The sequence below is a fragment of the Capra hircus genome, chromosome 8 (genome assembly GCF_001704415.2).
Source record: "Capra hircus breed San Clemente chromosome 8, ASM170441v1, whole genome shotgun sequence".
In the NCBI taxonomy this organism is placed as follows: domain Eukaryota; kingdom Metazoa; phylum Chordata; class Mammalia; order Artiodactyla; family Bovidae; genus Capra; species Capra hircus.
In genome coordinates this window covers 61,522,348-61,549,574 of record NC_030815.1, presented here as the reverse complement: position 1 = coordinate 61,549,574, position 27,227 = coordinate 61,522,348, and the positions used below count along the sequence as shown (strand labels likewise).

The following is a 27,227-nucleotide window of genomic DNA, read 5'->3' as shown; positions in this document are numbered from 1 at the left end:
AACTTAATTGTATATTTGAAGTGTATGAAATTTATAGTCTGTATAGCAGTTTTAAAATCCTGCATGTATGGGGGGATATAAAATATCATGTTTAGTTTGAGATTTGGAAAAGGTTTTCCCAGAATGGAAGAAGAGCAAACTTCTGTAAACCTGCCATAGTTTTGTTTTTGCCATAGTTGTTTTAAGACTCTGATAACTAAGTAATGCCTAGAGTCTGACCGAAGTGTACAGGAGAAGAGGTGGTTGCCTCTTGGGATAGGGACTAGAGGAACTTTTCTCATCTTCCCATACTGAAACTCTTGAACTCCCCTTCCCCCTGCCCCTGGCAACCACCACTGTTTTTTTCCTTTGAAAACCTTGTAGACTTTTAAAACTCATCACCTACATTATTTAAAGGAAAATTCGAAGCGAGACACACATTTTCAAGGGTGGGAACCGTGTTTTTCCTCAAATATATTGTTTTTAGCCTAGAGGAAAAGTAAACTAAGTAGTTCCTGCCGGGATATGTGACATAAAATATTAATTAAGCTAGAGAATTATCCGACAAGAGTAAGGCAATGGGACTCTTTCTGGTATAAAACTCCTTCACAGGTATAGAAACTCCTTCATGTGACGACTTTAATATACCAGTTTCTGCATCATAGGGGTGTGCATAAACTTGGTAGTTCCAGTAGAGACAGATGCAGCATCTTTCTTTTGCCTGCAGATATCCAGTTGTCCCAACATTACTTGGGACAATAGTACTGGAAGATTTTTCTTCCCACAATGAATCGTCTTGGCATCCTTGTCAAAAACCAATTGACCACAATTGTGAGGGTTTACTTCTGAATTCTCAATTGTATTCTGCTGATCTACATCTATGCTTATGCTTCTGGCTATCTTAATTACTGTAAGCTTTGTAGTAAATCTTGAAAGCAGAAGTATAAATCCTCCAACTTCATTCTTTTTCAGTTTTTTGGGGGGAGGGGGTGGTGCTTGTCTAGGTCCCTTGCATTTTTATGTAAGTTGTAGGATCCATTTATCAAATTTTGCAATGAAGACAGTAGAGATTCTGACAGGGACTGCTTTAAATCTGTTTATCACTAATTCTTCTGATCCATGAACATGAAGGTACCTTTCCAATTATTTAGATCTTTAATTTCTTTCAACAGTGTTTTGTAGTTCCCACGGTTTTAAGGTTATTTCTTTCATTAAATTTATTCCTAAATGTTTAATTATCTTGCCTATTGTAAAATAGATTCCTTAGAATTTTATATATACCAGATCATAGCACCTGCAAGTTTTACTTCTTTCTTTCCAATCTAGATAACTTTTATTTTTCTTGCTAAACTTCCCAGGATAGAATCTTGAATACATCGCTGAATAGAAGTGAAGAGAACAGACTTCTTGGTCTTGTTCTTGACCCTAGGGAGAAAGCTTTCATTCTTTCACCGTTAATTATGATGTTAGCTGTGGGTTTTCCCATAAATGTTCTTTATTAGGTTTAGGCGGTTCCTTTCTAATTCCAGTTTGTTTGTTTGTTTGTTTTTTATCATAGCAGCATGTTGGACTTTTTCCACATACTTTTCATCCATGTACTGAGATGATAATGTGGATTTTATTTTATTGATATGGTGTATTATATTGATTGATTTCAGATGTTAAAAAACCAGGTATTCCTGGGATAAATACCATTTGGTCATGGTATGTAACACTTTTTGTACGTTACTGTATTCAGTTTGCTAGTATTTTGTTGAGGATTTTTGTGTTTATATTCATATGGAATACTTATCTATGATTTTCTTTTCTTGTGATATCTTTCATTTTGATATTAGGGTAATATTGGCTTCATAGAACGAATAAGGCTATGTTCCCTCTTCTTCTATTTTTGTGGTAGAGTTTGTATTAATGGCTATTAATTCTTTAAATATTTGGTAGAACTCATCAGTGAAGCCATCTGTGCCCAGGCAGACTCTATCTTACTGCTATTACTGATGAATTTGTTCATCTTAAAACCTCTCATGAGACTCTGGGCCAGTTATCAATGTATCGCCACTCAGCTCTAAACTCACCCTTCACTGCCTGCTCTGAGAAAATGGATCTAGGCCTTTAAAACATTTTTCCTTTGCCATCTATCATGAAGACAAGCTTTATAGGCAGAATGCCCTGCAGAAGCACTGCAGAAGGAATGAGATTTGGTTGGTGGTTCCACTGTGCTCTCTGGCATATTCCTGCAGTACCACAGCTTCTCCAGCATCAGCTCCTGTTTTGTTTGGTGGGTGGAATCACCCAGCAGTCAGCAGTTTCCCCTAGCATGCTATTAGGCAGTTTTATAACAGATGCTTCCAAGAGACACCTCCCCAGGAATAGCTTTCCCTCGCATCCTAGAAATGCCAGCAAGTTCTGAAGAGTTGGTTTCCAGCAAGTTCCACTGGCACAGATTTCTTTCTTTCTTTATTGGCTGTGGTGGGTCTTCATTGCTGCATGTGAGCTTTCTCTAGTTGTGGAGGAGAGTTCCGGCTTCTTGTTGTGGAGCATGGGCTCCGCATGGCATGTGGGCTTTGTAGTTGCAGCTCATGGGGCTCTAGAGCACTGGCTCAGCAGTTGTGGTGCATGGGCTTAGTTGCTCCGCAGCATGTGGGACCTTCCAGGACCAGGGATTTAACTAGGTGTCCCTTGCATTGCAAGGCAGATTCTTAATCACTGGACCACCAGGGAAGTCTGGCACAGATTTCTAATGACTTCCTGCCACTTAACAAGCCATAACAATGTCCCCTAAAACAAGGTCTCAATCAGGCCAGGCCAGTGGAGAGAGATTTTTGCTTAAGTGAGCTAAGTGCTAGGAGTAATGGCTGTTCCTTATATCTGCTATTCTTAAACCCTTTAACGCTCTCTTTTATTTTCACAAGCCATAATCATTTGTGATTAAAAACGTTTATACCAAACAGATTCTCACTTGTGTAGTGATAATTGTGAGCATTTCGTTTAAATTCTTTACCTGAATAAAAATATTAACACTTCCATGGATTCTTTTCCTATTAATTTTTGTATATAAATTAGCATGCAGTTCATTTATGATTTTTAGAAACCTGTGAACTAAAAAAATTTAAAGATTCATTCAAATTCTACTTCTTTATGGACATCTATTCTGACTCCCACCTTCCTCCCACATAGAGGTGAGGAATCATTTCATCTTTTGTACTCTCGGGGCTGACACCCAAATCAGGTTGTTATAGTCAGTTACACTTGGTATTTCCATGTGGTGACAGTCATCTTCCCCAGGGTAAGGACCATGATTCAGCTGGCTTGCGGGGTCATTGCACAGCTCAATTCCTGGTCCAGAGCACAAGCTCAACTAGTCTTGACTGAAAGTGACAAAAACGCCCAACTTCACCAGTCAACAAAGAAAAGCAACCATGAGATAGCACTTTTCCAGCTTCTCAAGTAGCAAAGATTTCTGAACAGGAGGTTCTGGGAAAGAGTTCAGAAGCCCACGGTCTGGACCAACCTTTCCGAAGAGCAATTCGGTTATTTTCTCGAGGGCAACGCTAAGAAATGCGGCGGTATATCCCAAAGGCAGTCGAGGTTGGTACCACTCCTGTTGCACAGGATCCAGGCCCGCAAGTCCCCCAAAGAAGTAGCCGGCCTAATTCACCCTGGTGGACACGCCCGGAAGACCCCACGCACCAAATGGAAAGCTACGCTCTGAAAGGCCCACCGTTGACCGCAGGGCCCCGCCTCCTCTTCATTCCCCAATGGCAGCGGCCACTTTCATACCCAGAAAAGGCTGCATGCGCCATTCTAAAAGCGAACTTCTCAACGAGTCCCCACAACACCCGTGTCCCCTTAGTCCGGGTCCGCGGCTTTGAGCTGGGCTCCGCACACTTGGTTGCGGTCTCGGCTTCCACCCTCTCACGCGGGTGGACCTAAGCACCCCTAGGCCTGCCCACCGCGCTGGCCACGGTCACGGCCACGGCCACGTGCGCTTACTCATCGCTGGCTGCACGACGGCAAGACGGCAGAGCACCGACACTGCAGCACGTGACACACGGGCCAGGATGCCTCTAGCGTGCTCCGCCCTCTGGGCGTGTCGCGCAGGGCACCGCCCTCCAGGTGCCTTCCACCCGCCCTCCAAGCCTGAACTTCCGGTCTCAGGTGACTGTTCTTTTCCAGACTTATGCTTGCCACTGTGGACTTGGCAATCTACCAGACCAACAACCACGTGAGGACACACCTGCCTGAAGTGCCCTTGGTAGACCTCCTCAGCCAGATTTAGGCCACATTTCTGACAGAGGGGCTCCTCTATTGACGTGAGGGTGCATGAGAGACAATCCAGGGATCATTTCCTGACATCTCTGTCTGGCCGGGACCTGAGGTCATTGAGTACCATACAGCATGGCCTTGGGCCAGCTGCGATAGAGGTAGTCTTGGTCACTGAATACCTGCTCTATGCAGGCCCTCTGGAACTGGGTTGGAGTGGGGAGGAGAGAAAAACTTATCTACGCCATCCCTTCTGCAAAGGTAACCAAACAAGAACAGCTCTCGCAATAATCTGTCGCAAAACCAAAGTTACATTTCATTTGGCCTCTGTTATTGTATTTGGGGCTTCCCTTGTGGCTCAGCCTTGGTGACAAACAGAGATCATTCTGTCATTTTTGAGACTGCATCCAAGTACTGCATTTTGGACTCTTTTGTTGACCATGATGGCTACTCCATTTCTTCTAAGGGATTCCTGCCTGCAGTAGTAGATATAATGGTCATCTGAGTTAAATTCACCCATTCCAGTCCATTTTAGTTTGCTGATTCCTAGAATGTCTATGTTCACTCTTGCCATCTCTTGTTTGACCACTTCCAGTTTGCCTTGATTCATGGACCTGACGTTCCAGGTTCTAATGCAATATTGCTCTTTACAGCATCGGGTCTTGCTTCTATCACCAGTCACATCCACAGCTGGGTATTGTTTTTGCTCTGGCTCCATCCCTTCATTCTTTCTGGAGTTATTTCTCCACTGATCTCCAGTAGCATATTGGGCACCTACAGACCTGGGGAGTTCCTCTTTCAGTATCCTATCATTTTGCCTTTTCATACTGTTCATGGGGTTCTCAAGGCAAGAATACTGAAGTGGTTTGCCATTCCCTTCTCCAGTGGACCACATTCTGCCAGACCTCTCCACCATGACCCACCCATCTTGGGTTGCCCCGCGGGCATGGCTTAGTTTCATTGGGTTAGACAAGGCTGTGGTCCTAGTGTGATTAGATTGACTAGTTTTCTGTGAGTATGGTTTCAGTGTCTCTGCCCTCTGATGCCCTCTTGCAACACTTACCATCTTACTTGGGTTTCGCTTACCTTGGGCGTGGGGTATCTCTTCACGGCTGTTCCAGCAAAGCACAGCCGCTGCTCCTTACCTTGGATGAGGGGTATCTCCTCACCGCCGCCCTTCCTGACCTTCAACAAGGGATGGCTCCTCTAGGCCCTCCTGCGCCTGTGCAGCCACTGCTCCTTGGATGTGGGGTTGCTCCTCCCGGCCACCACCCATGGCCTTAGATGCCGCCCCTGGCCTCAAAAGCAGGGTAGCTCCTCCCAGCAGCCACCCCTGGCCTTGGACGTGGGGTAGCTCCTCTTGGCTATTCCTGCACCGTTGCAGCCTGGCACTTTAGGTCGCTGCCCTGATTCAATATCACGGTAATCCAAGTTTATTCCCCAACCAGTAACGCTGAAGAAGCTGAAGTTGAACGGTTCTATGAAGACCTACAAGATCTTTTAGAACTTACACCTAAAAAAGATGTCCTTTTCATTATAGGAGACTGGAATGCAAAAGTAGGAAGTCAAGAAACACCTGGAGTAACAGGCAAATTTGGCCTTGGAATGCGGAATGAAGCAGGGCAAAGACTAATAGAGTTTTGCCAAGAAAATGCACTGGTCATAGCAAACACCCTCTTCCAACAACACAAGAGAAGACTCTTACACATGGACATCACCAGATGGTCAACACCGACATCAGACTGATTATATTCTTTGCAGCCAAAGATGGAGAAGCTCTATACAGTCAACAAAAAACAAGACCAGGAGCTGACTGTGGCTCAGATCATGAACTCCTTATTACCAAATTCAGACTCAAATTGAAGAAAGTAGGGAAAACCACTAGACAATTCAGGTATGACCTAAATCAAATCCCTTATGATTATACAGTGGAAGTGAGAAATAGATTTAAGGGCCTAGATCTGATAGATAGAGTGCCTGATGAACTATGGAATGAGGTTCATGACATCATACAGGAGACAGGGATCAAGACCATCCCCATGGAAAAGAAATGCAAAAAACCAAAATGGCTGTCTGAGGAGGCCTTACGAATAGCTGTGAAAAGAAGAGAAGCGGAAAGCAAAGGAGAAAAGGAAAGATATAAGCACCTGAATGCAGAATTCCAAAGAATAGCAAGAAGAGATAAGAAAGCCTTCTTCAGTGATCAATGCAAAGAAATAGAGGAAAAGAACTGAATGGGAAAGACTAGAGATCTCTTCAAGAAAATTAGAGATACCAAGGGAACATTTCATGCAAAGATGGGCTTGATAAAGAACAGAAATGGTATGGACCTAACAGAATCAGAAGATATTAAGAAGAGGTGGCAAGAATACACAGAAGAACTGTACAAGAAAGATCTTCATGACCCAGATAATCACGATGGTGTGATCACTCATCTAGAGCCAGACATCTTGGAATGTGAAGTCAAGTGGGCCTTGGAAAGCATCACTACGAACAAAGCTAGTGGAGGAGATGGCATTCAATTGAGCTATTTCAAATCCTGAAAGATGATGCTGTGAAAGTGCTGCACTGAATATGCCAGCAAATTTGGAAAACTCAGCAGTGGCCACAGGACTGGAAAAGGTCAGTTTTCATTCCAATTCCAAAGAAAGGCAATGCCAAAGAATGCTCCAACTACCACACAATTGCACTCATCTCACATGCTAGTAACGTAATGCTCAAAATTCTCCAAGCCAGGCTTCAGCAATATTTGAACCGTGAACTTCCTGATGTTCAAGCTGGTGTTAGAAAAGGCAGAGGAACCAGAGATCAAATTGCCAACATCTGCTGGATCATGGAAAAAGCAAGAGAGTTCCAGAAAAACATCTATTTCTGCTTTATTGACTATGCCAAAGCCTTTGACTGTGTGGGTCACAATAAACTGTGGAAAATTGTGAAAGAGATGGGAATACCAGACCACCTGGTATTTCAAGTGAGAGCCTTGAAAGTCAGAAGGGGAGACCCAATGTGCTATTGATTTGCAATTCAGCTGCTCTTCACCTGGGCAACTAAAGCGTACTCCAAGGAAAACAGCAGCAAAGATTTAACTGCAGTTTCTGATTTTCCCAGGCCGTGGAGGGGAAGCTTAGTTATATGGAAATATGCAAGTGATATGTAAATATTTTCGGGGGAGGTGGGAAGGAAACGCAAACCAAAATGTCAACATTCATTTTCATTCATTCATTCACCAAGTATTTATTTCGTGCCAGGACATGCGCTAGAAGAAAAAAAGTGAGAACTAGCTGACAGCCTAGCAGAAAGACAAACAGGGAGCAAAACTAATGCTTTTCATTTTCTTTCTATTCTTCTCTGGTCTTCCACAAAGTGAATAGATAAAAGTTTCCTATGCAAAAGAAAATACTGAATACTCTTCCTGGTAAAAGATTAGCGGTCCCTCAGAACGTAGAGTCAGAAGACAGAGCCAACTCCCGAAGGCCTGCTCAGTTCCCAGGGTTTCCACGAAACGAAAGATGCTGGGGTCTCATATCCCACTGTGCATCTCAGACACCGGGGGAGGAGGCTCCGCGACTGACTCAAGCTAGCGTTTCTCCTGCGGACCTGCGAACAGACTGCTGGATGGGCGGCCAGCTAAAGACACGATCATAGCCACCTTGAGGGAACCCGCTAACCCAGAGCGATCGGACTTTGAAAACAGGCTCAAGTCCCACAAGCCTGTGCTGCCGGAAACGGAAAGTCTTGGGCGAGCTGGCGATTGGACGCAGAGCCGGAAGCCGGAAACTGTATAGTGACGCCCGCGATGGCCGAAGCGGCGGGTGTTGCAGCGGAGTCCCTGGCTGGCTGCAGGGCGCGGGCAGCGCGGACGGTGCTAGATCAAGTGGTGCTGCCGGGCGAAGAGCTGCTGCTGCCAGATCAGGAGGACGGAGAAGGCTCAGGAGGTGCAGGGGAGCGACCGCTGCGCCTAAACGCCGCAGCGCGCTCCCGGGGACGCGTGGTGTGCGGCCCAGGCTTGCGGCGCTGCGGCGACCGACTGCTGGTCACCAAGTGCGGCCGGCTCCGTCACAAGGAACCCGGCAGTGGCAGCGGTGGTGGCGTTTACTGGGTGGACTCGCAGCAGAAGCGGGTAAGCTGGGACTCCGGAGGGGTTGTCCGGCTGGGAGAAGGCGGAGGATACTCTTCGGAAGCACGGAAGGGGCCCTGGAGCCTTCCTCTGATAAGGCTAGCGAAGAGCCACTGGAGTCTTGTGCTTACTTCTACAACTCCTTTAGAGGGACCGTGAACAACTGGAACGTGGCCCTAGATGGGCGACCAGGCGAGAAAAGATCCTGGGAATATAAGGGCACATAAGAGGATGAAGACTGAGACGTGGTCATTGTCTTCAAAACCTTATGGGTCAGGGAGTAGCAGACTTGCCTTTCGGCGTTCCAGAGAATCAAGTTCAATGAGTGGATGTCACAGGGAGTTGTTTCTCTTAGAATAAATAAGAAATTTCACATAGGAAGAAACTAACAACAGAATGACCTTGCTTGGTTGTGAGGACCCCTGTATCACTGCTGCTGCTAAGTGGCTTCAGTCGTGTCCGACTCTGTGCGACCCCAAAGACGGCAGCCCACCAGGCTCCTCCGTCCCTGGGATTCTCCAAGCAAGAATACTGGAGTGGGTTGCCATTTCCTTCTCCAATGCATGAAAGTGAAAGTGAAGTCGCTCAGTCGTGTCCGACTTCTAGGGATCCCATGAACTGCAGGCTACCAGGTTCCTCCGTCCATGGGATTTTCCAGGCAAGAGTACTGGAGTGGGTTGCTATTGCCTTCTCCCCCTGTATCACTGGACTCTTGCAAACCAACTCTAGGGAGTTTCTGATAAGAATTCAGAAGAGATAAGATGATACAGACTTAAATGAACACTGTTAGAAGCTGGAAATCTGAGAGTTTATCATGTGATTGGTTTTTTTTTTTAAGGGAGAGTGACATATGATCAGGTTTGTTGTAAGGTTTGTATTGATTTGTAAACATGGATTTTATAATATTTTCTAAATATTTAAATGACAAACATAACAACTGCTGAGGACTTGTTGAAGATGTCTTAAAAATGATTGTCATGTATGGTGGTTCTCTCATTTTTTGTAGTATGTCCCGGTGAAAGGAGACCATGTGATTGGCATAGTGACAGCTAAGTCTGGAGACATATTCAAGGTTGATGTTGGAGGGAGTGAGCCAGCTTCCCTGTCTTACTTGGCATTTGAAGGTGCCACTAAAAGAAACAGACCTAATGTGCAGGTAACGACAGGACCTTTGGTTTCAAAAGTAGCAAATATCCATTTCCTAAACAGTCATATATCCAGAAGGCTACCGGAACTGTCTTTATTTTCCTAGTGCTATTGGGTGATCTTGGAGCATCTCTGTAATCACTCCAGGCTTCAAGAGTTCTTTCAGATGCTCCACCTCTGGGACCAAAGCCACATACTTAGTTTACATTTGCTATGTTGGGGGATATTTTCATCTCTGCTGAAAGGTTATATCTGTTATTTGTTATATCCATATACACTGGACAAGAAGTAAGCCAGAGGCTTGGGGAGGAAGGAACAGTGGTGGAAATTGCCATATCACTCATCCATCTTTTCTGGATGTGGGTCCTGGGACTTGTATCTCACAGCTTCAGTTACATCACTGTTTCCCAACAATCCCATTTTGCAGCTGACAAGAGGAGCAGTCTTGCTACTTCAAGTTTCAACTTGGGCTTTTCAGGTAGCATGGCCACTCTTCCTGTCCATCCAAGCCAGAAATTTGGAGGTTTCTTTGCCTTTTCTCACTCATCCCTCATGTTGAGTCTCTCTGATTTGCCACATGTGCACCCCTTTATCTCCACTTTGCAAGTTCAGGCCTTGGCTGTCTCTTGACCAGACTTAAGTCAGTGACCTCTTTAGTAACATCCTGCCTGTACACTTCTGCCCCTTCATCCAGGCTTTTAAGAGCTGACAGCCTCTCATACCCCTTTCTGCAAAAGAAAAAGTTCTTCAAAGCCTACATGTTACTATTTCCAGAGGTCTTCTCTCATCCATAATTATATCTCCATGTGGCCCTGCCTGAATTACACTGAACTATTTAAGAGCACCACTGAATTCATAATCTCTGCTCCTGTACCTTTGTTTATGCTGTTCCCTCTGTCTGGATTGCTTTATCCTCTTCTCAACCTGTGGAACACATTCTGGTCTTTCAAGACCCAGGCTGAGTACCACTAACCCTCTGTAAAAACATCCCTAATTTTCAGTCATTTTTCTTACTGGATTCAGCTGTGAATGAAGTTTGTTTACATATATATCTCCACTGCCCTCTGAAAGTAAATCTAAAAGGCAGAGAATGTTCTTTCTAGTTCCTTGAGTCACCAGCAGTTGTTGGTACTTAATGAAAGAAGTTTACTCTTCATTTCCATAGTTTTTGTCATTTTGAAGTACAACTTTTGAGGCTTTTAAAGTAATTATTGTATGGAGAACAGTCAATGAATTACCAATATTCTGTTTTGCTTTGAATAATTTGCATGCCAGGGGTTGTTTCTTCTGTGATCCCCTAAAGCAGTGCTGTGCAATAAAACTTTGTGGTGATGCTAGTGTTTTACATGCACTGAGTATTATGGGAGCCACTAAGTCACACATGGCTATTGAGCATTTCAAATATGGCTAATGCAACTGAAAAATTGCATTTTAAGTACATCGTTTTAATTAAATGTAAGTTTAAATAACTACATGTGAGTAGTGGCTACTGTACTTGACAGTGTAACCCCAGTGGGTACCCTCTGGCTTTGCTGAGGCTCCCAGTCTGGGGATTTTCTGCGAAGGGAAGGGTGAGGGTACAGGCTTTAATTTGCCTTCTTTTAGGACGCAACTCCAGCGGGACTGTGAGAATCCTGGAGTGCAGTCTGTCATTTAGCCACAGAACTGCAGATGACTGGCGTTGATGCCTATTGAAAACAGCCAATAGCAGCACCTATAGCATAGTTTACTGAGAGGAAATGACGTTTTTTAATTATCATTGTAGGTCGGAGATCTCATCTATGGCCAATTTGTGGTTGCTAATAAAGATATGGAACCAGAGATGGTCTGTATTGACAGCTGTGGACGAGCCAATGGAATGGGTGTGATTGGACAGGATGGTCTGCTTTTTAAAGTCACTTTGGGCTTAATTAGAAAGTAAGTCTGATGCTTTCCAGCTTGCCTGTTGTCTTTTATATTATACCTTCTTAGAAAGCTGACTAATCTTTGGCTATAACAATGGCTGTATCTCCTCAAAGTTAAAAATCAGTATCCATTTTAGCACAGTTGTAAACTCTTGCATTTAGCCTCATCCTCTCAGTGTGAATACATAAAATTCAGACATATTTGTCATAGTTTCTGTATTGATATGGAATCTGGACTTCTCTGCTGGTACATCAGTTGTTCCTTATATATACTCAGACCAAATGTGAAAACTGGCCTTCCCCCTTCTAAGTTACTTGAATACAGATGCAATTTATTATTGTACAAAATCATCATATTTCTCTTATAATGGGAGCCAAATTAAGCTAGAGTGATGTGACCCTCAGACTTAGGCAGACATTCACAAAAGGCTCCTGCTTTACTGTCCTTTTAATAGTTCCCAGAGGCAGATTCTCTTTGTTAGGTTTAGATCTTTACCTACCCAAAGCTATGCCCTATTAAAGGGCTTTACTCCTAAAGCTGAGGTTCACAGCTATCTCGCATATCTCTCTTTGCTACTTATTTTGCAGATTTGCAGAATTAGTTCAAGACATTTAAAGAAGCATGTTATTAACCAAGCAACATTTTGTAGTTTGAAAGAGTCAACACTCTTCTCCAAGGATTGATTTAATACCAAAGAATAATTTACATGGTCAGGAAAACAAGGTTAAAGTGTTCTTTCAGCACCAGAGACAATAAAAATGCTACAGTTCTAAAGTCTAGAATTAAGGTGCTCTGACAATGTGAAAGAAGAACTTTATATATTTTTTGTAAAGTTGATGGCATAGGGAGTTTGGTTTCTTTGTAAAGGATAGCCCACCATTGTGACCTCTGGTATACCTGTAAGTTATAAAGCTTCTTGGAAGAAAAAGGGGAGCAGATGTTTTCATGTGCCTTGTTGTTTTGCAATGATGTTGGTGGAGCTCTGAGTAACTGTGGAGAACTGCCCAGAAAAGGAGTCCCCTGAAGTAAAGTCAAGGTACACCCTGCCACATAATAAAGTTTTGTTTTCTTTCCCTTCCTCACCAGACTGTTAGCTCCAGACTGCGAAATCCTACAAGAAGTGGGAAAACTCTACCCCCTGGAGATAGTATTTGGAATGAATGGAAGAATATGGGTTAAGGCAAAAACCATTCAGCAGACTCTGATTTTGGCAAACATTTTAGAAGCTTGTGAACACATGACAGCAGATCAAAGAAAACAAATCTTCTCCAGACTGGCAGAGAGCTGAAGACCTATATGGGCTTTTTTATGGCTCAGCTGAACTGAGAGACTGGGTTTCCTGGGAAAAAGGTTTCTCAGGTGAATTCCCCATTAAATCTTCAGGAGACAAGATGTGAATGTACATATTGTCTATTACAGTCCTAAATAAAATGCTTTTATAAAAAAGTTACTGGTTGCCACCCAAATTCTTATGGGTGAGAAAAATCATGAAGCCATGATGTAGTTTTCTGTTTTTTACAATAAAGTTTACTCACAGTTACTGTTACGGTTTATTTGATGTTAACTGTTACTTTGCTAGAGTGTAGCTTCTATAAGTGGAAGTGAGCATTAAGATAAAATTATTTTCTGATAGTAAAATATGTTCACCAAAGAAAATACAGAATACATTAAAAAAATATAAAGCAAACAAAAACCACCTGTAGTCCCACTATTTAGCGGGTATGTAGCAGCTAATAATGATTGGTTCCAAGTATTTTGCATGGATTAATTCACTTAGTAACTGCAAAGACATTTAACTTTCTACTTGAAGAAACTGAGGCATGGATTAACTTGGCCTACATTCTCAACTACTATATGTGAATGTATGTTTTTCAAATTGGAACTATAGGATTATACTCTATATACCACTTTATTATATACTTTGTCCACTTCAAACAACATGTAATATATTTTGTGATTGCTATTAAAAATTTAATAGTTGTATAATATTTCATTTTCATGTTATAGGATATTTTAGATATGTGTAGTTTTTATTGTTCTATAGATGACACTATGATGAAGGTCTCTGATTCCAAGTCTAGCCAGATCTTACTTGTTAAAATCATTTCTGGGAAGCCAAACAAAAAACTACCTGTAGGTTTTGAAAAAAACAGTAGAGGTTTGTGATGGAGTCAGAGGAAATTTGCATTTTAAGCAAAGCCTTGAAAGGTGAAAATGAAGCCTGCCAGATGATCCAGGTCAGTGGTTCTGTTAAGAGACCTCCCTGAGAATATATCAATATATGGTAAGAGTTACAGACCCCTGAAGCCTATCCATAGGTTCTTTCGGATGACAGAGATTATAGAACACATTCAGAAGCTGATAAAGACCAAGGATTATAGAACACATTCAGTAAGCTGATAAAGACCAAGGAGCATTATGTATTCCTAAAGATGTTTCCTGAAGACTGGGCCATTTGTAAGTAGTAAAAAGACACTGATAAAATTTATCAAGTGATCATAGCTCTTGAGGAACTTAAATTGTGAAGGAGAGGGGACAGAGTAGAAAAGTAACCTTTTGGTTCTTCTAAGATATAGAATACAATCTGAACTTGCTAGCAGCTAAATTAACAAGTTTTTACTAACCCAAACTGGCTAGAGTAACTGAAGCAACTCTGCCTGACTAGGACATGAAAAAAAGGGATCACTGAGATTTAGGTTACCTAACATACTTGTGTCAGATGCAATGTATTTTCTGTCTCTTCATGTTAGACTTACAATACTGTGTGCTTTTCAATTTGACCTGTTAATCACAAGTATATATGAAGAATCTAGTTGGTACAAAGCTCATAAGGATACAAAGATACTGCCACAAATTGTTACAAGGCTACTATTAGGAAGAGAGAAACACTCATTACCCATACTCAGAATAGGGGAGACAAAGTAGGAGCCACAGATGGAACAAAATGCTCTGAGGGCTTAAAGCAGGGCTGTTAGGACAGGCTGACCCTGCAAAGTCTGTATAGCATTACTGAGCTGGGGAAAATCAGCATGTTTGAGATGGCTGGACAAAGTCATGCAACTTTATGATGCCTGTGCAGTGAAAATTTAACTCTTGATAGAACAGATAGAACAATTCTTACTTGATTATTTAAGCTACTCTTACGAGTAGCTATTTCACAAACAGATGTACAGAAGATGAATTAACACATCCAAAGCCATGTAGTCTTAGGGCTAATTCATTGTTAGGTAAATTTTCTAGTTAGTCAACATATATCTGGGCACTTCCTGTGAGACAGGCACTATGGGAGATACAAAAGAGCATAAAATGTGGTTCCTCTTCATCCAAGTGAAGAGCCAAGATGTCAAGTAAAGGCAAATGAGTACCACCACCATTCTCTGCTCTGCTCTTTGGTCAAGACAACTCCAGCAACTTCACCTCCTGCAGCTGCCTCCTTAGGCTCTCCATCATTCCACTGAGTTCTGAAGAACATAGCCTTTTCTGGAAGAAACTCCTTTCTTCAATGCTTCAGGCCAGTTTTGAGTCTCAAAGTAAGTAGATAGGATATCAAACACTGTTGGAAGGGTAAACAGAAAACAAAGGGACCACATAGAGGAAAAAAAGAATTAGTATATAACTAACAAGGAAAAAAGTGTTCTGGAATATTTGAATCAACAAATCTACTCCACCAAATATGGCACCACATACGTCTCCTGGGGAGACAGGCAAAGACAAAGGCCCTGCTTGCCTACAAGGATCTCAGCCTACACTAGAGATACAGGCCTGTGAATGGACAATGCAGCAGAGAGGAACACAGTACAACGGGAACACAACAGAGGGGCCTGACATGGCCTGGAAGGGGAAGGGAGCAGCCAAGATGCCTGTGAACGGAATCAGGAAGGACAAACAGGAATTCACTGTTCAGTGACAGGCTGAAGGCATGGCATACTAGGACAAAGGAACAATTTCAACCATCTTTAACACAGGTGGGAATCAGGAAGGAAATGCAAAATGCCTCTGAGAGGTCAGGATACATGTCACAAAGTGCATACAATAAAGTCCAAGCACGTTAGTCACAGGGGAGGCTGCTTCAAGGGCCATTTATACTTAAACACAATGTAAAGAAGCAGCAGCATTACTAACATATATTAAGCATGCGCCATGTGAGCAGTACCTTGATTGATGGTCAGTATCTTTGAATGATAGTTCTTCCCATTCTGGCATTTGACCATATATTCCTGGATTGGCAAGCGGGCAGTCTTAACAGAGTGTTCTTGGGCCTTCTGAAATGTCACCTTCTGTAAATCACAAACATTTTTCTTATAAAAATAATACATGAAGTTAGTGTAATATGCAGCAGAGCAAATTGTGAGAATTCTCATTTACCATTTACATCTGTAATCATAAGTGTATTAAAAAAATAGAAAGGAAGAAACTGCAGATAATGAGTATTTATTTCTGGCAAGTAAGAAATGGTTTATGCAGCAATAACTCACTTATTTGGAAGCCATTTATCTGCTAGCCTCTACTTGCTGCTACTTATCAATACAACCAAGAAGGAAGGAAGTAAAAAGAGGCATATCTGCAGTTACAATATGCATCCAAAAATCCAAACAGTCTAATCAACCAGAGAACACTGCTGGCCTGAACTCAGTAAGATCCAATTGGGATATCTGGAGTTCTGAAGGAGTTTACAGTCTAGTTTATATTCGCTGAACATTTAAAGATAAAATGATTCCCCTTGAATAAATGTTGTTCTTAGCATATTTCTGTGAAGGAGGAAATGGCAACCCACCCTAGTATTCTTGCATAGAGAATCCTGTGGACGGAGGACCCTGGTGGGCACGGTCCACAGGGTTGCAGAGTTGGACATGACTGAAGCGACTTAGCATGCAAGCATGCATTGGAAAAGTAAATGGCAACCCACTCTAGTATTCTTGCCTGGAGAATCCCAGGGACAGAGGAGCCTAGTGGGCTGCTGTCTATGGGGTCACACAGAGTCGGACATGACTGAAGCGACTTGGCATTAGCAGCAGTGAAGAAGCCAAACTCTTAAGTCGCAACCAAAAAGTTCCATACCTTCAACAAATCTTTGTGCCAGTTATTTTTCAGTTTAAATGTTGGTGGAAAATAAAGAGGACAGTGTGTTACATGTGTGCATCTATATATTACACACTGCTCACTGGCCCTCTAGAACTGTCTGCTTCAAAAAGGGGCTGTCACTCTGCTGTGGAAGACTGCATTTGGCTGTTATGTCTTTTTAATCTAAAATAGCCCCCATGGCCGTATCAGTTTTCATTACACTGACTTCTTTGAAAGTCTGGTCCGGCTGTCTTACAGAATGTCTCACATCCTAGGCCTGTTGATGATTAAATTCAGTTTAAACATTTTCTAGTAAGAATACATCACAGGTGAGATTCCATCGTAAGGAGGTACATGTCACCACTGGTGATTCTGTTTGATCATTTGTTAAGATGGTGAACTCCAGATCACTCCATTGTAAGGGTACACTTTTGCCTTTCTCATCTGTGGGCTGGTACTTTGAGACCACATGAATAGTTAGTTCCCTCACAACCTTTCTTTCAGTCAATTCCCTGAATCAATGATTACACTGGGAGTGACAAAAGGATGACTTTTCAATTCTATTATTCGTTTCTCACTTATTAGCTGACATTCTTTACAGCCCTCTCCTACCCCTACCTCCTGCCATATTTTAAGACTATCACTATGGAGTCATGGAACACTGACTTTTTTTTAGAATAAATGCAATACAGTTAAATATCATTTGTGTTAAATATGTATATGTATCTCACATACATATGAAACAATATACTCATATATGAAAAAATATATTAATTTAATATGCCCATAAACCCATAAACACATACTTGTGTGGTTATAGAATATATCAAGAGATACACAAGAAAACCATGGCTGCCTCACACTGCAGACATGGGTGACAAAGATGATAGACTTATGTTTCACTGTGCTCCTTTTTATACATTTTAACCATTATATCATTATTTACATCTACAGAATATCCTAATTATTAAGCATAAAAAATTATCTCAACAAATATTTGTATAACAGAAGTGTGTTTCAAAACTCCAATTGTTCTCATAAAATTCAAATTCAACAAAAGAAACCTGGACAACTCTACTGCGGTTGAGATTATGGGTAAGACCTCTGTCAACAGGGAAGATGACCTAAGAAGGAACAAACTACTCTTTCAACAAAGAACAAATAGCTGGTAATAATGTTGAAAGCCTCCCTGGTAGGAACTTCCCTGGCAGTCCAGTGGTTAAGACTCCTGGCTCCCAATGCAGGGGGCCTGGGTGTGAGCCCTGGTCAGGGCACTAGATCTCACATGCCACAACTAAAGATCTCACGTGCCACAGTTAAGATCTGGTACAGCCAACCACTTTAAAACAAACTCCTTGGTCAAGATCAGAGTAATCCCTACAGAACTGAAGACAAGAAGAGAAGAAAGGAATTCAATAACGGCTATTTATGTAATTACCAAATATTCCCCACTCTAGTCCCTGACTGGATTCTGTCAGGTATCAGGATTGTTAACATTGGTGATGAGAAGAGAGGGAACTTGGCAAGTAGGAGGGCCAGCCTAGACAGAGTAGGCTCTTTCTTCCCACTCCTTCTGGATTCTTACGCCTTTTGGATGAGATTGCGACAGGGCAGGTACCTCTAAAAGAAAGCTTCACTTTTCAAAATGCAGTTGTCAGGCCTAAAATGTACACTTACCTTCTGAATGCTTTCATCCACAAGTCCACCAAGGATGTAAACTTTGTTTAGATCAACATTTTCAAGAGCTAATGAAAAAACAAAGGCCATTAAGATCAATGTTTTATAATTTCTAAATCCAAAGACTATAAAAGGAAAGAATTATTAATGATAAAAAGTAGAAATTTAATGAAATAGGAAATGAAAAAAGAGTAGATTTGCTAACTCCCTGGAAAGTTCAATTAAATAGATAAACCACTGGCATATCTAATCAGATAGGCAGACTCAAATCACCATTAGGGTTCAGAAAGGAGGCAAAATTTCAGAGAAATGTAAAATAATTAGAAGACAACTAGTGAGATCAACTTAATAAAACTGAAAATTAGGTGAAATAGATAATTTTCAGGGAAAAAATATTTATCTAACATTGATCCAAAAAGAGTCAATGCAAGGAGGTGACCAGGAAAGCTCAGGAGGATTACCAAGTAGCTCACAAGGTCCAGCTGAGGATGGAGACCCTAAATCTGTGCAGCTATGTGCACATGGCAGGACAAATACAATGTGTCCAGTGAGGGCTCTATCCATAAGAGGCGTGCAATTAATGTTCATTCCTTTTTTACCTTGGATACACCATGGGTGGCTTTAACAAATTCCAACACCAGGAATAATGAAATAAAGGGCTAGAAACAATGAATGCATCAAGAACATACCATGTTCTGAGTCAGGAGTCAGGTACACAAGGGTTTCCAGAGGAAATAAACTAAAGCAGTCTTCTTCTGTTCTGTCTAGCTGAAAAATGTAAACAATCCAACGTAGTGTTAACTAGGTTAAGACACAGCCCACACTGTAGCACTCAGTTACTTATGGGGCATGTAATGGTTTCTATCAGGCCTGGCTCCAGGTACATCAAGGGGATACATGTCTGACAACCTGTTCTCAGAAAGGGCTCAGTTGGGGAGCAGAAGTTAAAGGCACAGACATCCAACCTTACAAAATGAGACAGAAAGTGGTAATGAGGCCCTAACAGACACACAGGGAGCATGCCCTGGGACTACAGAGAGCGAATGACACCACCAGGAATGACCTCGTAGTGAAGGGAATGCTGGGACTGGGTTTCTGAAAAGAGGCGAGACTGACACGCATACAAAAGGAAAAGGTATTCAAACTGGAGGGAATTATCTAAGAAAAGCATGAGGACAGGAAACCAACAGGAGTGATCTGCTTGGGCCTTAGAGTGGATCTGTTTGGATTCCTCATATACAGGAATCACAAAACATGTACAGAGAAATAAAGCTGGAAATGGCTGCATTATAGGAGGGATATGAAGGTAACAGCACCATGACTGACTGTGCAGCAATGCAAACGGCACTTTTCACACCTGGGGCCTCTGAGGACCTCCCTGGGAAAGGCCACACTACTCAGTCTCAGCTACACGATGCGAACACACAAGGGCACTTTTAGGGTCACTTCTTAGGCACTGATCTGGATTCCTGCCTGTATACCAATGTCTACATTTAAGAGATCCTAAGGAGAGTACTGAAAGTAACAATACTCCCTAAAACTCACCTTAAATCCATATTACTTCCATAAGGATTATCTCTTCCCCTCAAAACTCATGTTTCCAAATTCTGCACTTTACGAACAAGGAGTCACGGCATTTCCCTAAAACATTCTTGGAATGCACAGTCTAGTATAAAATACACTAGATACAAAATACAGCCCTAGATACTGGTAATACTAGTTTTCCAATGCAGTGGGAAGGATGAAAATTTTTAAATGTAAGAACTGATGAGAGGTTCTAAACTTTTAAGACTGTAATAGTGAAAATATATAAATTATATAAAATTCTTTTACATCAAAATATGAATAAGTTAAAAAAACTTACTATTATCCCCTCCAACTTACTTTTCAAATGACAATTCAAATAATATGCAAAATAAGGCTTACCAGATAACTGGAAAATCCATCATTCATCCTCAAACACTCTTCATAGAGGGGGCTGTCTGTGGTGAACCCAGTGAGGTAGATCCAAAATGGCCTGTCAGCTTTCTTATTGGAACCATACAACCTTCGGATCTGTCCAGCCAGTCTACTTAATTCCTTCAAAGAAGTAAGGATAACTTAGGGTAGTAACATGCCCACTCTTCCCAAATTCATTATCAACAAATGGTTGCTGAGTAAGTTCACTGAATACGACTCTGGGAAAGCTCATGAAATACAATGGCCCCTTTTACTCCACAAGTGAGTACATGTATGTAGGCACTTATGTTACACCCCATTGCATCATACCTTACAGATGAAAGTTAAGGTAGTGATACCAGCCCAGAAATAGTCAGTTAATGAAAAAACTAAGACCTCTCCTTCCTTCTGGACTGGCTAATACATACATGTATATACATACATGCATGTATATACATACATGCATGTATATACATACATGCATGTATATACATATATATATATTTCTTTTAGCTTTTTAAAAAACTTCTATTAAAGTATAGCAGATGACCAATGTTGTATTAAATTTCAGGTGTACAGCAAAGTGAATCATTTATACATAAACCCACTCTTTTTTAGCCTCTTTTCCCATATGGGCCATTACAAGGTATTGAGTAGAGTTCCCTATGCTATACAGTAGGTCCTTGCTGCTGCTGCTGCTGCTAAGTCGCTTCCATCATGTCCGACTCTGTGCGACCCCACAGATGGCAGCCCACCAGGCTCCCCCATCCCTGGGATTCTCCAGGCAAGAACACTGGAGGGGGTTGCCATTTCCTTCTCCAATGCATGAAAGTAAAAAGTGAAAGTGAAGTCGCTCAGTCGTGTCCAACTCTTAGCCTCCCCTGGACTGTAGCCTACCAGGCTCCTCCATCCATGGGATTTGCCAGGCAAGAGTACTGGAGTGGGGTGCCATTGCCTTCTCCGACAGTAGGTCCTTATTAGTTATCTATTTTATACATAGTAGTGTGTATATGTCAATCCCAATCTCCCAATTTATCCTTGCCCCATAGTAACCATAAGTTTGTTTTCTATATTTGTAACTCTATTTCTCTTTTAGCTTTTATCAAAAAGCTTACCATGTGATATTTACTATTTATTAAAAAGAGGTTAGATTACTGCATAGGCATTTTTATACTCCATCAGGTAAACTTGGCAAATTCTCCCTAACTCCAGGAAATGTCATAGGTTTGGAGTTTTTAACTTTCCATCCTGATTCAGAGATACAACCCTTATAGAAAGGTAATTTCACAATCTGGCCTGACTTGGTTCAGTACAGGAAAAAATAAAAACATACACAAAAAAACCTTAGGCTTTGATTTAATCTGATATCTCAATGAATACAAACAGAAAATTCTTGGTTGACCTTTTCTGTGGGCTATAGTTAGAGGTTTCCTGGAAGAATCTCAGATCCTAATTTCTCTGAAAAACATGCAGACACTACCATGTACAACAGGGACAATGGGAAACAAAGATGTGTTTTACGGTATAAGGCCCAAAATCAGGGTCCAACATTGTGTGCCACTTTGTTATCTGGTGAAAATGAGAGGGCTTTGAAGGGCTCAGCTGCAAGTGCCTCTCCAAATTCTGCTCCCACTGATAAGGTGCGAAAGCTACACAATGCTTTTTTATCAAAGGGATTCCTCTGATAAAGGGTTCCTGCTTATCCCTGAATGCATGCATGTGTGCTAAGTCGCTTCTGTCATGTCTGATTAGTTGCGACCCCATGGACTGTGTTGCAGGCTCCTCTGTCCATGGGATTCTCCAGGCAAGAAAACTGGAGTGGGTTGCCATGCCCTCTTCCAGGGCATCTTAATGGGTTTCAATGCTCCTGCCAGCCCACAGCATTATTCTAACAAACCAATCAATCTTCCTGCAGAAACCTATAAAGTCTGCCCCCTATGACCCCTGGCTATTTATTCTGTTCCCAAATGCAATCCCATGTGGCCCGAATGGTGTGCGGTGTCATGCTCCTTGCTGGATGAGTACATTTGACCAATAAACTGTATCAATCTATCTGTCTGGTGTGGAGTGTTGTGTGTTGAGCCAGCCCCAGAATCCTAGGGTGAAAAGCCATCCTTCACCAACAGGGCTTTACAAAACACCTACAGTGTAGAAAGACCTCCCACCAGGTAATCTCCACAACAACATGCAACCAGGCAAACATTCCTCTCCCTAGCAGAAAGCCAAAGATTTCTCTGGAGAATTACACCTGAAAGGCTCCTTCTAGACTTGGGATACCATGAACACAGTGGCAAATGTGTTGGGTTTAAAACAGAATATAAGGTAAAAAATTTTAAACTAAACCAGAGGATGTCTGTTCTCTTCTTATTTACAATAGCCATCTTGGAACTGAGTAGCCATGTGTAACAAACTAACCACATTTGCTGGATTGCTAGAGAATCCTAGAAACTGGAGCTGGTCATGCTCTTTGGAAAAGCTGCTCCCACCTCAACCTCTCTCATGTGAGCAGACATTCAGAGTTCAGTGGATGCTTTACCTTCTTAGACATGTGGTTAGTCATACTCAAATCGATACAGAGTCTTGGGCCTGAGTGCTTGGCTTCCAAAAGTCTTTCCTTGATTAGGGATCTCAGAAAACGTTTGCTGTGCTGGGGGTAGATGCCTAGGGTAAGAAATACCAGAAAGGAATAAAAGTGGAAAAGCAGAAAAATATTATTCAGTAAGAACTAAATCTCCCCAGCCAACTGAGTATTTTTTTCATAAAAAGAGAAACTGGAAGCTCATACAAGGTATTCATTCGTTAGGCAGTGTAGGTGTAGCAGAACAGTGAAGTCAGTGCTCTGAACACACTACTGGATCTAAGTCAGAGCTCAGTTTGTTCATTTATTACCTATATGATCTTGGGCATGTTATTTAACTGCTTTGAGCTTCAATCTCTTTGCCGAGAAAATGAGGATAATAAAAGTCCTTACCCCTTAAGGTAAACCAGAAAAAATTCTTAGCAATGAGCCTAGCACACAGTCCTGAATAAACATTAGCTGATGTTAGTATCATTCCTTCTGCTTCTGAGCTTATAAACACATACATGCACTAGACTGCTTATATCTGAAAGTGAAAGTGAAGTCGCCCAGTTGTGTCCGAATCTTTGCGACCCCGTGGACTGTAGCCCACCCAGCCCCTCCGCCCATGGGATTCTCCAGGCAATACTGGAGTGGGTTGCCATTTCCTTCTCCAGGGGATCTTCCCAACTCAGGGGTCGAACCCAGGTCTCCCGCATTGCAGGCAGACGCTTTAACCTCTGAGCCACAGGCAGTCTCAAATTTTGCTTTCTTTGATACTCTGATTCCCAACAAAATAGAACAATAGGTCATATCTCCCACATGTTTTTATTTAAAAACAATATTCCTACTCTTCCAGGAACAAGCAGATACCAGTTTGCTAAGAAATAAATATACAAATAATTACACTAACAATCGAATTTGCTGTTACCTGAATTTTCTACACGGTTGGCTTTTCGTCTTTCTTTTTCTTGTTTTCTTTTACTCTTCTTTGCCGCAACTATCTTTTCCCAGTGTCTCTGCTTTCTTTGGACATTTTTCTTATGTTATCCAGAAAACAAAATTGTTTGAGAACTTCATAAGCACCAAAAAGGAAAATGAATATTAGAAATAGTTACTTATTTATTTTTCAAATTTAGATATAGGGTTAGGAGAGAAAAGCGGTGTTAGTCTTAAAAACAAAAATGGACTAGATTGTGTTTAGAGAAAGCAGAACCCCAGAAAAGAGAAGTGGCATGCCCAAGGTCATGGTAAATTTATTAGGAACAGGGTTGAGATTTCCTGACCTTTCTGAGGTATACAAAGATTCCTCTTGAACTTAATTTACTTTTTCTATGATCCAAATAAAATTAAACCTTAAACCAGGTAACATGAAACTCATCCCTTGGAATACACCTAACTCATTCCCAATCTTCTCATTACCAGGCTCCATCCTTGAAATAGGGGCCTCTGGGACATTCCATCATCTCAAAGCCTGTGACCAGGCAATTCATTCCACTCACCGAGCACCAAGCCACACTGCCTGTGGGCAGGGTCTCTTGCCCCCAATGCTCACACCCCACATCAATCTGTAGAAGCTGGAAGCTCTCAGAGACGCCATCTTCACCTGGGTCGTCTAGGGTGATCTCGAGCTCCTGCAGCACCCGTGACTCTGTCTTCTGAGCACTCCCTTCCAATTTCCAGTCCATGCGCTTAGTCCTCTGTCCTCATCACCCAGATTGGAAAAAGGAACTATTATACTTGCAGAAGTATTTCCCTATATCCAAATGACAAATAGTGTTAAAGTGTGTAAAATACTAACACAGAGAAAAGCATGTGTGTCTTCTAGAGAAACATGTAAGCACAGAAACCTTTTAGTAGTAAGGAAGCCAAATTTGCTCTTTAGAAGGTAGGCATGACCCCTGACACCTCCAAGCAATAATTATTCACTGCTGCAGTGACATCAGTTCATTTACTGTGTTCTTTGGAATGCATGCATGAGTTGAGGGTGAGACAGAGATGGTAAAACCTACCTATCCCATTACGTTTCCATTTATTTTCAAAACCATTCTTTTAGCAAATATTTACTAAGCACCTATGCTATGCAAAGTCCTGTACTAGAAACATCCTGGAAGGTTTAGAGCCGGCCAAAAATTATGGTAAAGAGCAGCCCAAATCCCACCAACCAAGGATTCTAAGCTGCTGGTGATGTATCAGAATTCACTTTTCAAATCTACATATTCCCTCCTCTGACTTATATATTACTGCAGCAGAAAACCATAGTCATAGAGGAAATGGGTAAGAAGAGCAGAGGTAGAAAAACACGAAGAATCATTGTTACAGCACACGTAACTACTGTAATAACTTCAAAATGGTGTTCAAAATCCCTGAGGAAGATACGTAAAAGAAGTGTTCTAGTCTACAGCCAAGTGGCAGACTAAGAATGGTATAACCTTTGCTCATGGCTACTCCTCTGAGTCCAGTGTGCTACCAACATAACAGGAAACACGTATCTTTGAAAAAGTAAATCTCTGTAACGATCCATTGAAATTAAAATGGAGTAAGAGTTCAGGCAGACAAAAATGGAATTGGGTGGCCACTGAAGATCTGGTCTCAGGCAAGTCTCTGCACCACTGAGAACTTGAACTTTCTTTGAACTATACCAGACCCCCAAGAACACTATCAGTCGTATTCAGAATAACACCAGCCAGCTGCAACCCTACAGTCTCAAGATCTCCTTTCATAACTATGCAACCATTTCAGACCTTAACCAATCCTTACTAATAAGCACCCTTATTTCTTGCCAGCTCCAATTATAATTCATGATAAGTAACTCATGTAACTAACTGTAACCTTGCAGTTTTTACCTTTATATGGTTTTCCCATTTTGTTGTCTGGTGGAACACACTTCAAATGCTTCCTGAATTTATGTCTCCCATGCTACACCCCTCAATTTGGCTAGAATAAAACTCTCTTCTATTCCTATTATAGATTGCTTATTGATTATTTTCCTGAACACTTACAATGGCCTACACTGATTGTTCATGATCATCTATTGTTGTCTGAACTATCTGGTCCACTTGCTGTTGCCGTTTCTTAAATATACCAAGGATATAGCCCCTTAGGGTCTTTGCACTTGCTGCTTTTTCTACCTCAATCCTCTTCTCCTGGATAATTATACGACTACTACCTTCCTCACTACATTCCAATCTTCCCTAACCAACATGGCACACATCTTACTTATTTTTTGGTCTGAACGTCCCCACTCCTATAAGTGTTATGTTTGTATTGTTCACTATATCCTCTATGCCTGGAAACACGCGTCGTACGTAACAGACGCTCAATAAAGACTTGCTGAATTCATAAATCCTCCACTCCACCCCATCTCTGAGTTGACGGAGGCCTCAGAACTTTTCAAACCCATATTTCACCTGATGAATATATCTCTGGGCGCTAAGTAATGCACCAGCTTCTGTACTCTTCTCTTAGCTTTTCATTCTAGGTTTTAGCTACCAAAGCCGGCTCCTCCTCCGGCACCTTCAGCATTAGAACACCCTGACCCCAAGCTCCAGGGTACCCCGACAGAGGCCCCGTATGGCCCATAGGCTGCGAAAGCGACGGGAAGCAGAAAGGAACAGCATCAAGAGTCTGGGGCCACACAAGCGCAGGGCGAGCGCCTGCTTCCCAGGCTTCTGCCACACAGTCAAACGAGGCGGCAATCTGAGGCCGGACCCTCATCCCAATCCCTCCCGCAAACAAATACCCAACGTACCTGAACCAGTCTCCTCCCGCGGCGGAAGCGGCACTCACCAAGTCCCGCCTCCAACCCCACTTCCGGTTCCCTCTCCGAGTAGCATTCTGGGAGCTGTCGTTTTCAGCCTGGCTGGTCGGGGTGAGGCGAAGGCTTGGGCTTAGGCTACCAAGCGCTCGGTGGTAGTAAGGAGCTGCTTCCCGCTACAAGGTTCCTGCGCCTCGCTGAGCCTCGATTTCCTTGCCTGTTCGCTGGGGATACAATCCCAACAGCTTGCCGACCGCCTAGCGCTGCTGCAGATGACCAGGCGCTTTGATGGCTGTTAAGGTCTGAACACGACGAAACTGGACTGAAACCAGACGTGAACCTCCCCTCATCTGGCATCCTGGGGGCCTTGCCTTCCCTTGGGCTCTCTTCACTCCCCCATAACCAGCAGAACCCTCGGGATGACACAGTTCCCCTCACCACAATCTGGTCATCCAGGATAATAGATATCCTGGCTTGGGCAAATCACAAATGAATCTAGCCTCTGGCCACTCTCCCTCCTTCATCTCATCTCACAAATCCACGGGGAAAATGACTCTCGAAGACCTAAAATGTCTTGTCCAAGCGTTGGCCTGATAAAAACTATCAGCCACTCTTATTCCTTCAGCCTTAGATGTCTCATCCTTTTGAGAGACCCTACCCTGAATGAGCCCGAAATATCTACTGTCCAAGAAACCACAGCCTTGTTGGATTTGTGCTTGGCCCCACAGTTTTCCTCTTTTCTTTCCACAACTTCTCCAGCACCTCCCACTCCCAGTCCATGCCTTAATCCATCCTTTATCTGCCAGTGTAACAACTTGTAAAATACTGAA

General features: G+C 42.3%; 2 protein-coding genes across 4 annotated transcripts; one reads left to right on the top strand and one right to left on the bottom strand.

The window, feature by feature from the left end:
- Nucleotides 7,579-12,958, top strand: EXOSC3 (exosome component 3). 2 transcript variants are annotated; one of them, XM_005683885.3, is made up of 4 exons: nt 7,583-8,359; nt 9,363-9,512; nt 11,268-11,419; nt 12,494-12,948. In XM_005683885.3, the coding sequence occupies exons 1-4, from the start codon at nt 8,036-8,038 to the stop codon at nt 12,693-12,695; spliced, it is 828 nt and encodes a 275-aa protein (XP_005683942.3). In that variant the 5' UTR covers nt 7,583-8,035; the 3' UTR covers nt 12,696-12,948. The 2 variants fall into 2 exon arrangements, with proteins under 2 accessions (XP_017907680.1, XP_005683942.3); XM_018052191.1 differs by lacking the exon at nt 9,363-9,512 and having other exon boundaries at nt 7,579-8,359; nt 12,494-12,958.
- TRMT10B (tRNA methyltransferase 10B) lies at nt 14,516-26,451 on the bottom strand. Of its 2 annotated transcripts, none has more exons than XM_018052190.1 (9): nt 26,392-26,422; nt 24,143-24,345; nt 23,572-23,680; nt 22,620-22,744; nt 20,072-20,224; nt 18,835-18,913; nt 18,146-18,213; nt 15,561-15,684; nt 14,516-14,960 (listed from the first exon to the last, which is right to left on the bottom strand). In XM_018052190.1, exons 2-9 carry the CDS (start codon nt 24,326-24,328, stop codon nt 14,854-14,856), a joined length of 951 nt encoding a protein of 316 aa, XP_017907679.1. In that variant the 5' UTR covers nt 24,329-24,345; nt 26,392-26,422; the 3' UTR covers nt 14,516-14,853. The 2 variants fall into 2 exon arrangements, with proteins under 2 accessions (XP_017907679.1, XP_005683943.2); XM_005683886.3 differs by having other exon boundaries at nt 14,609-14,960; nt 24,143-24,396; nt 26,392-26,451.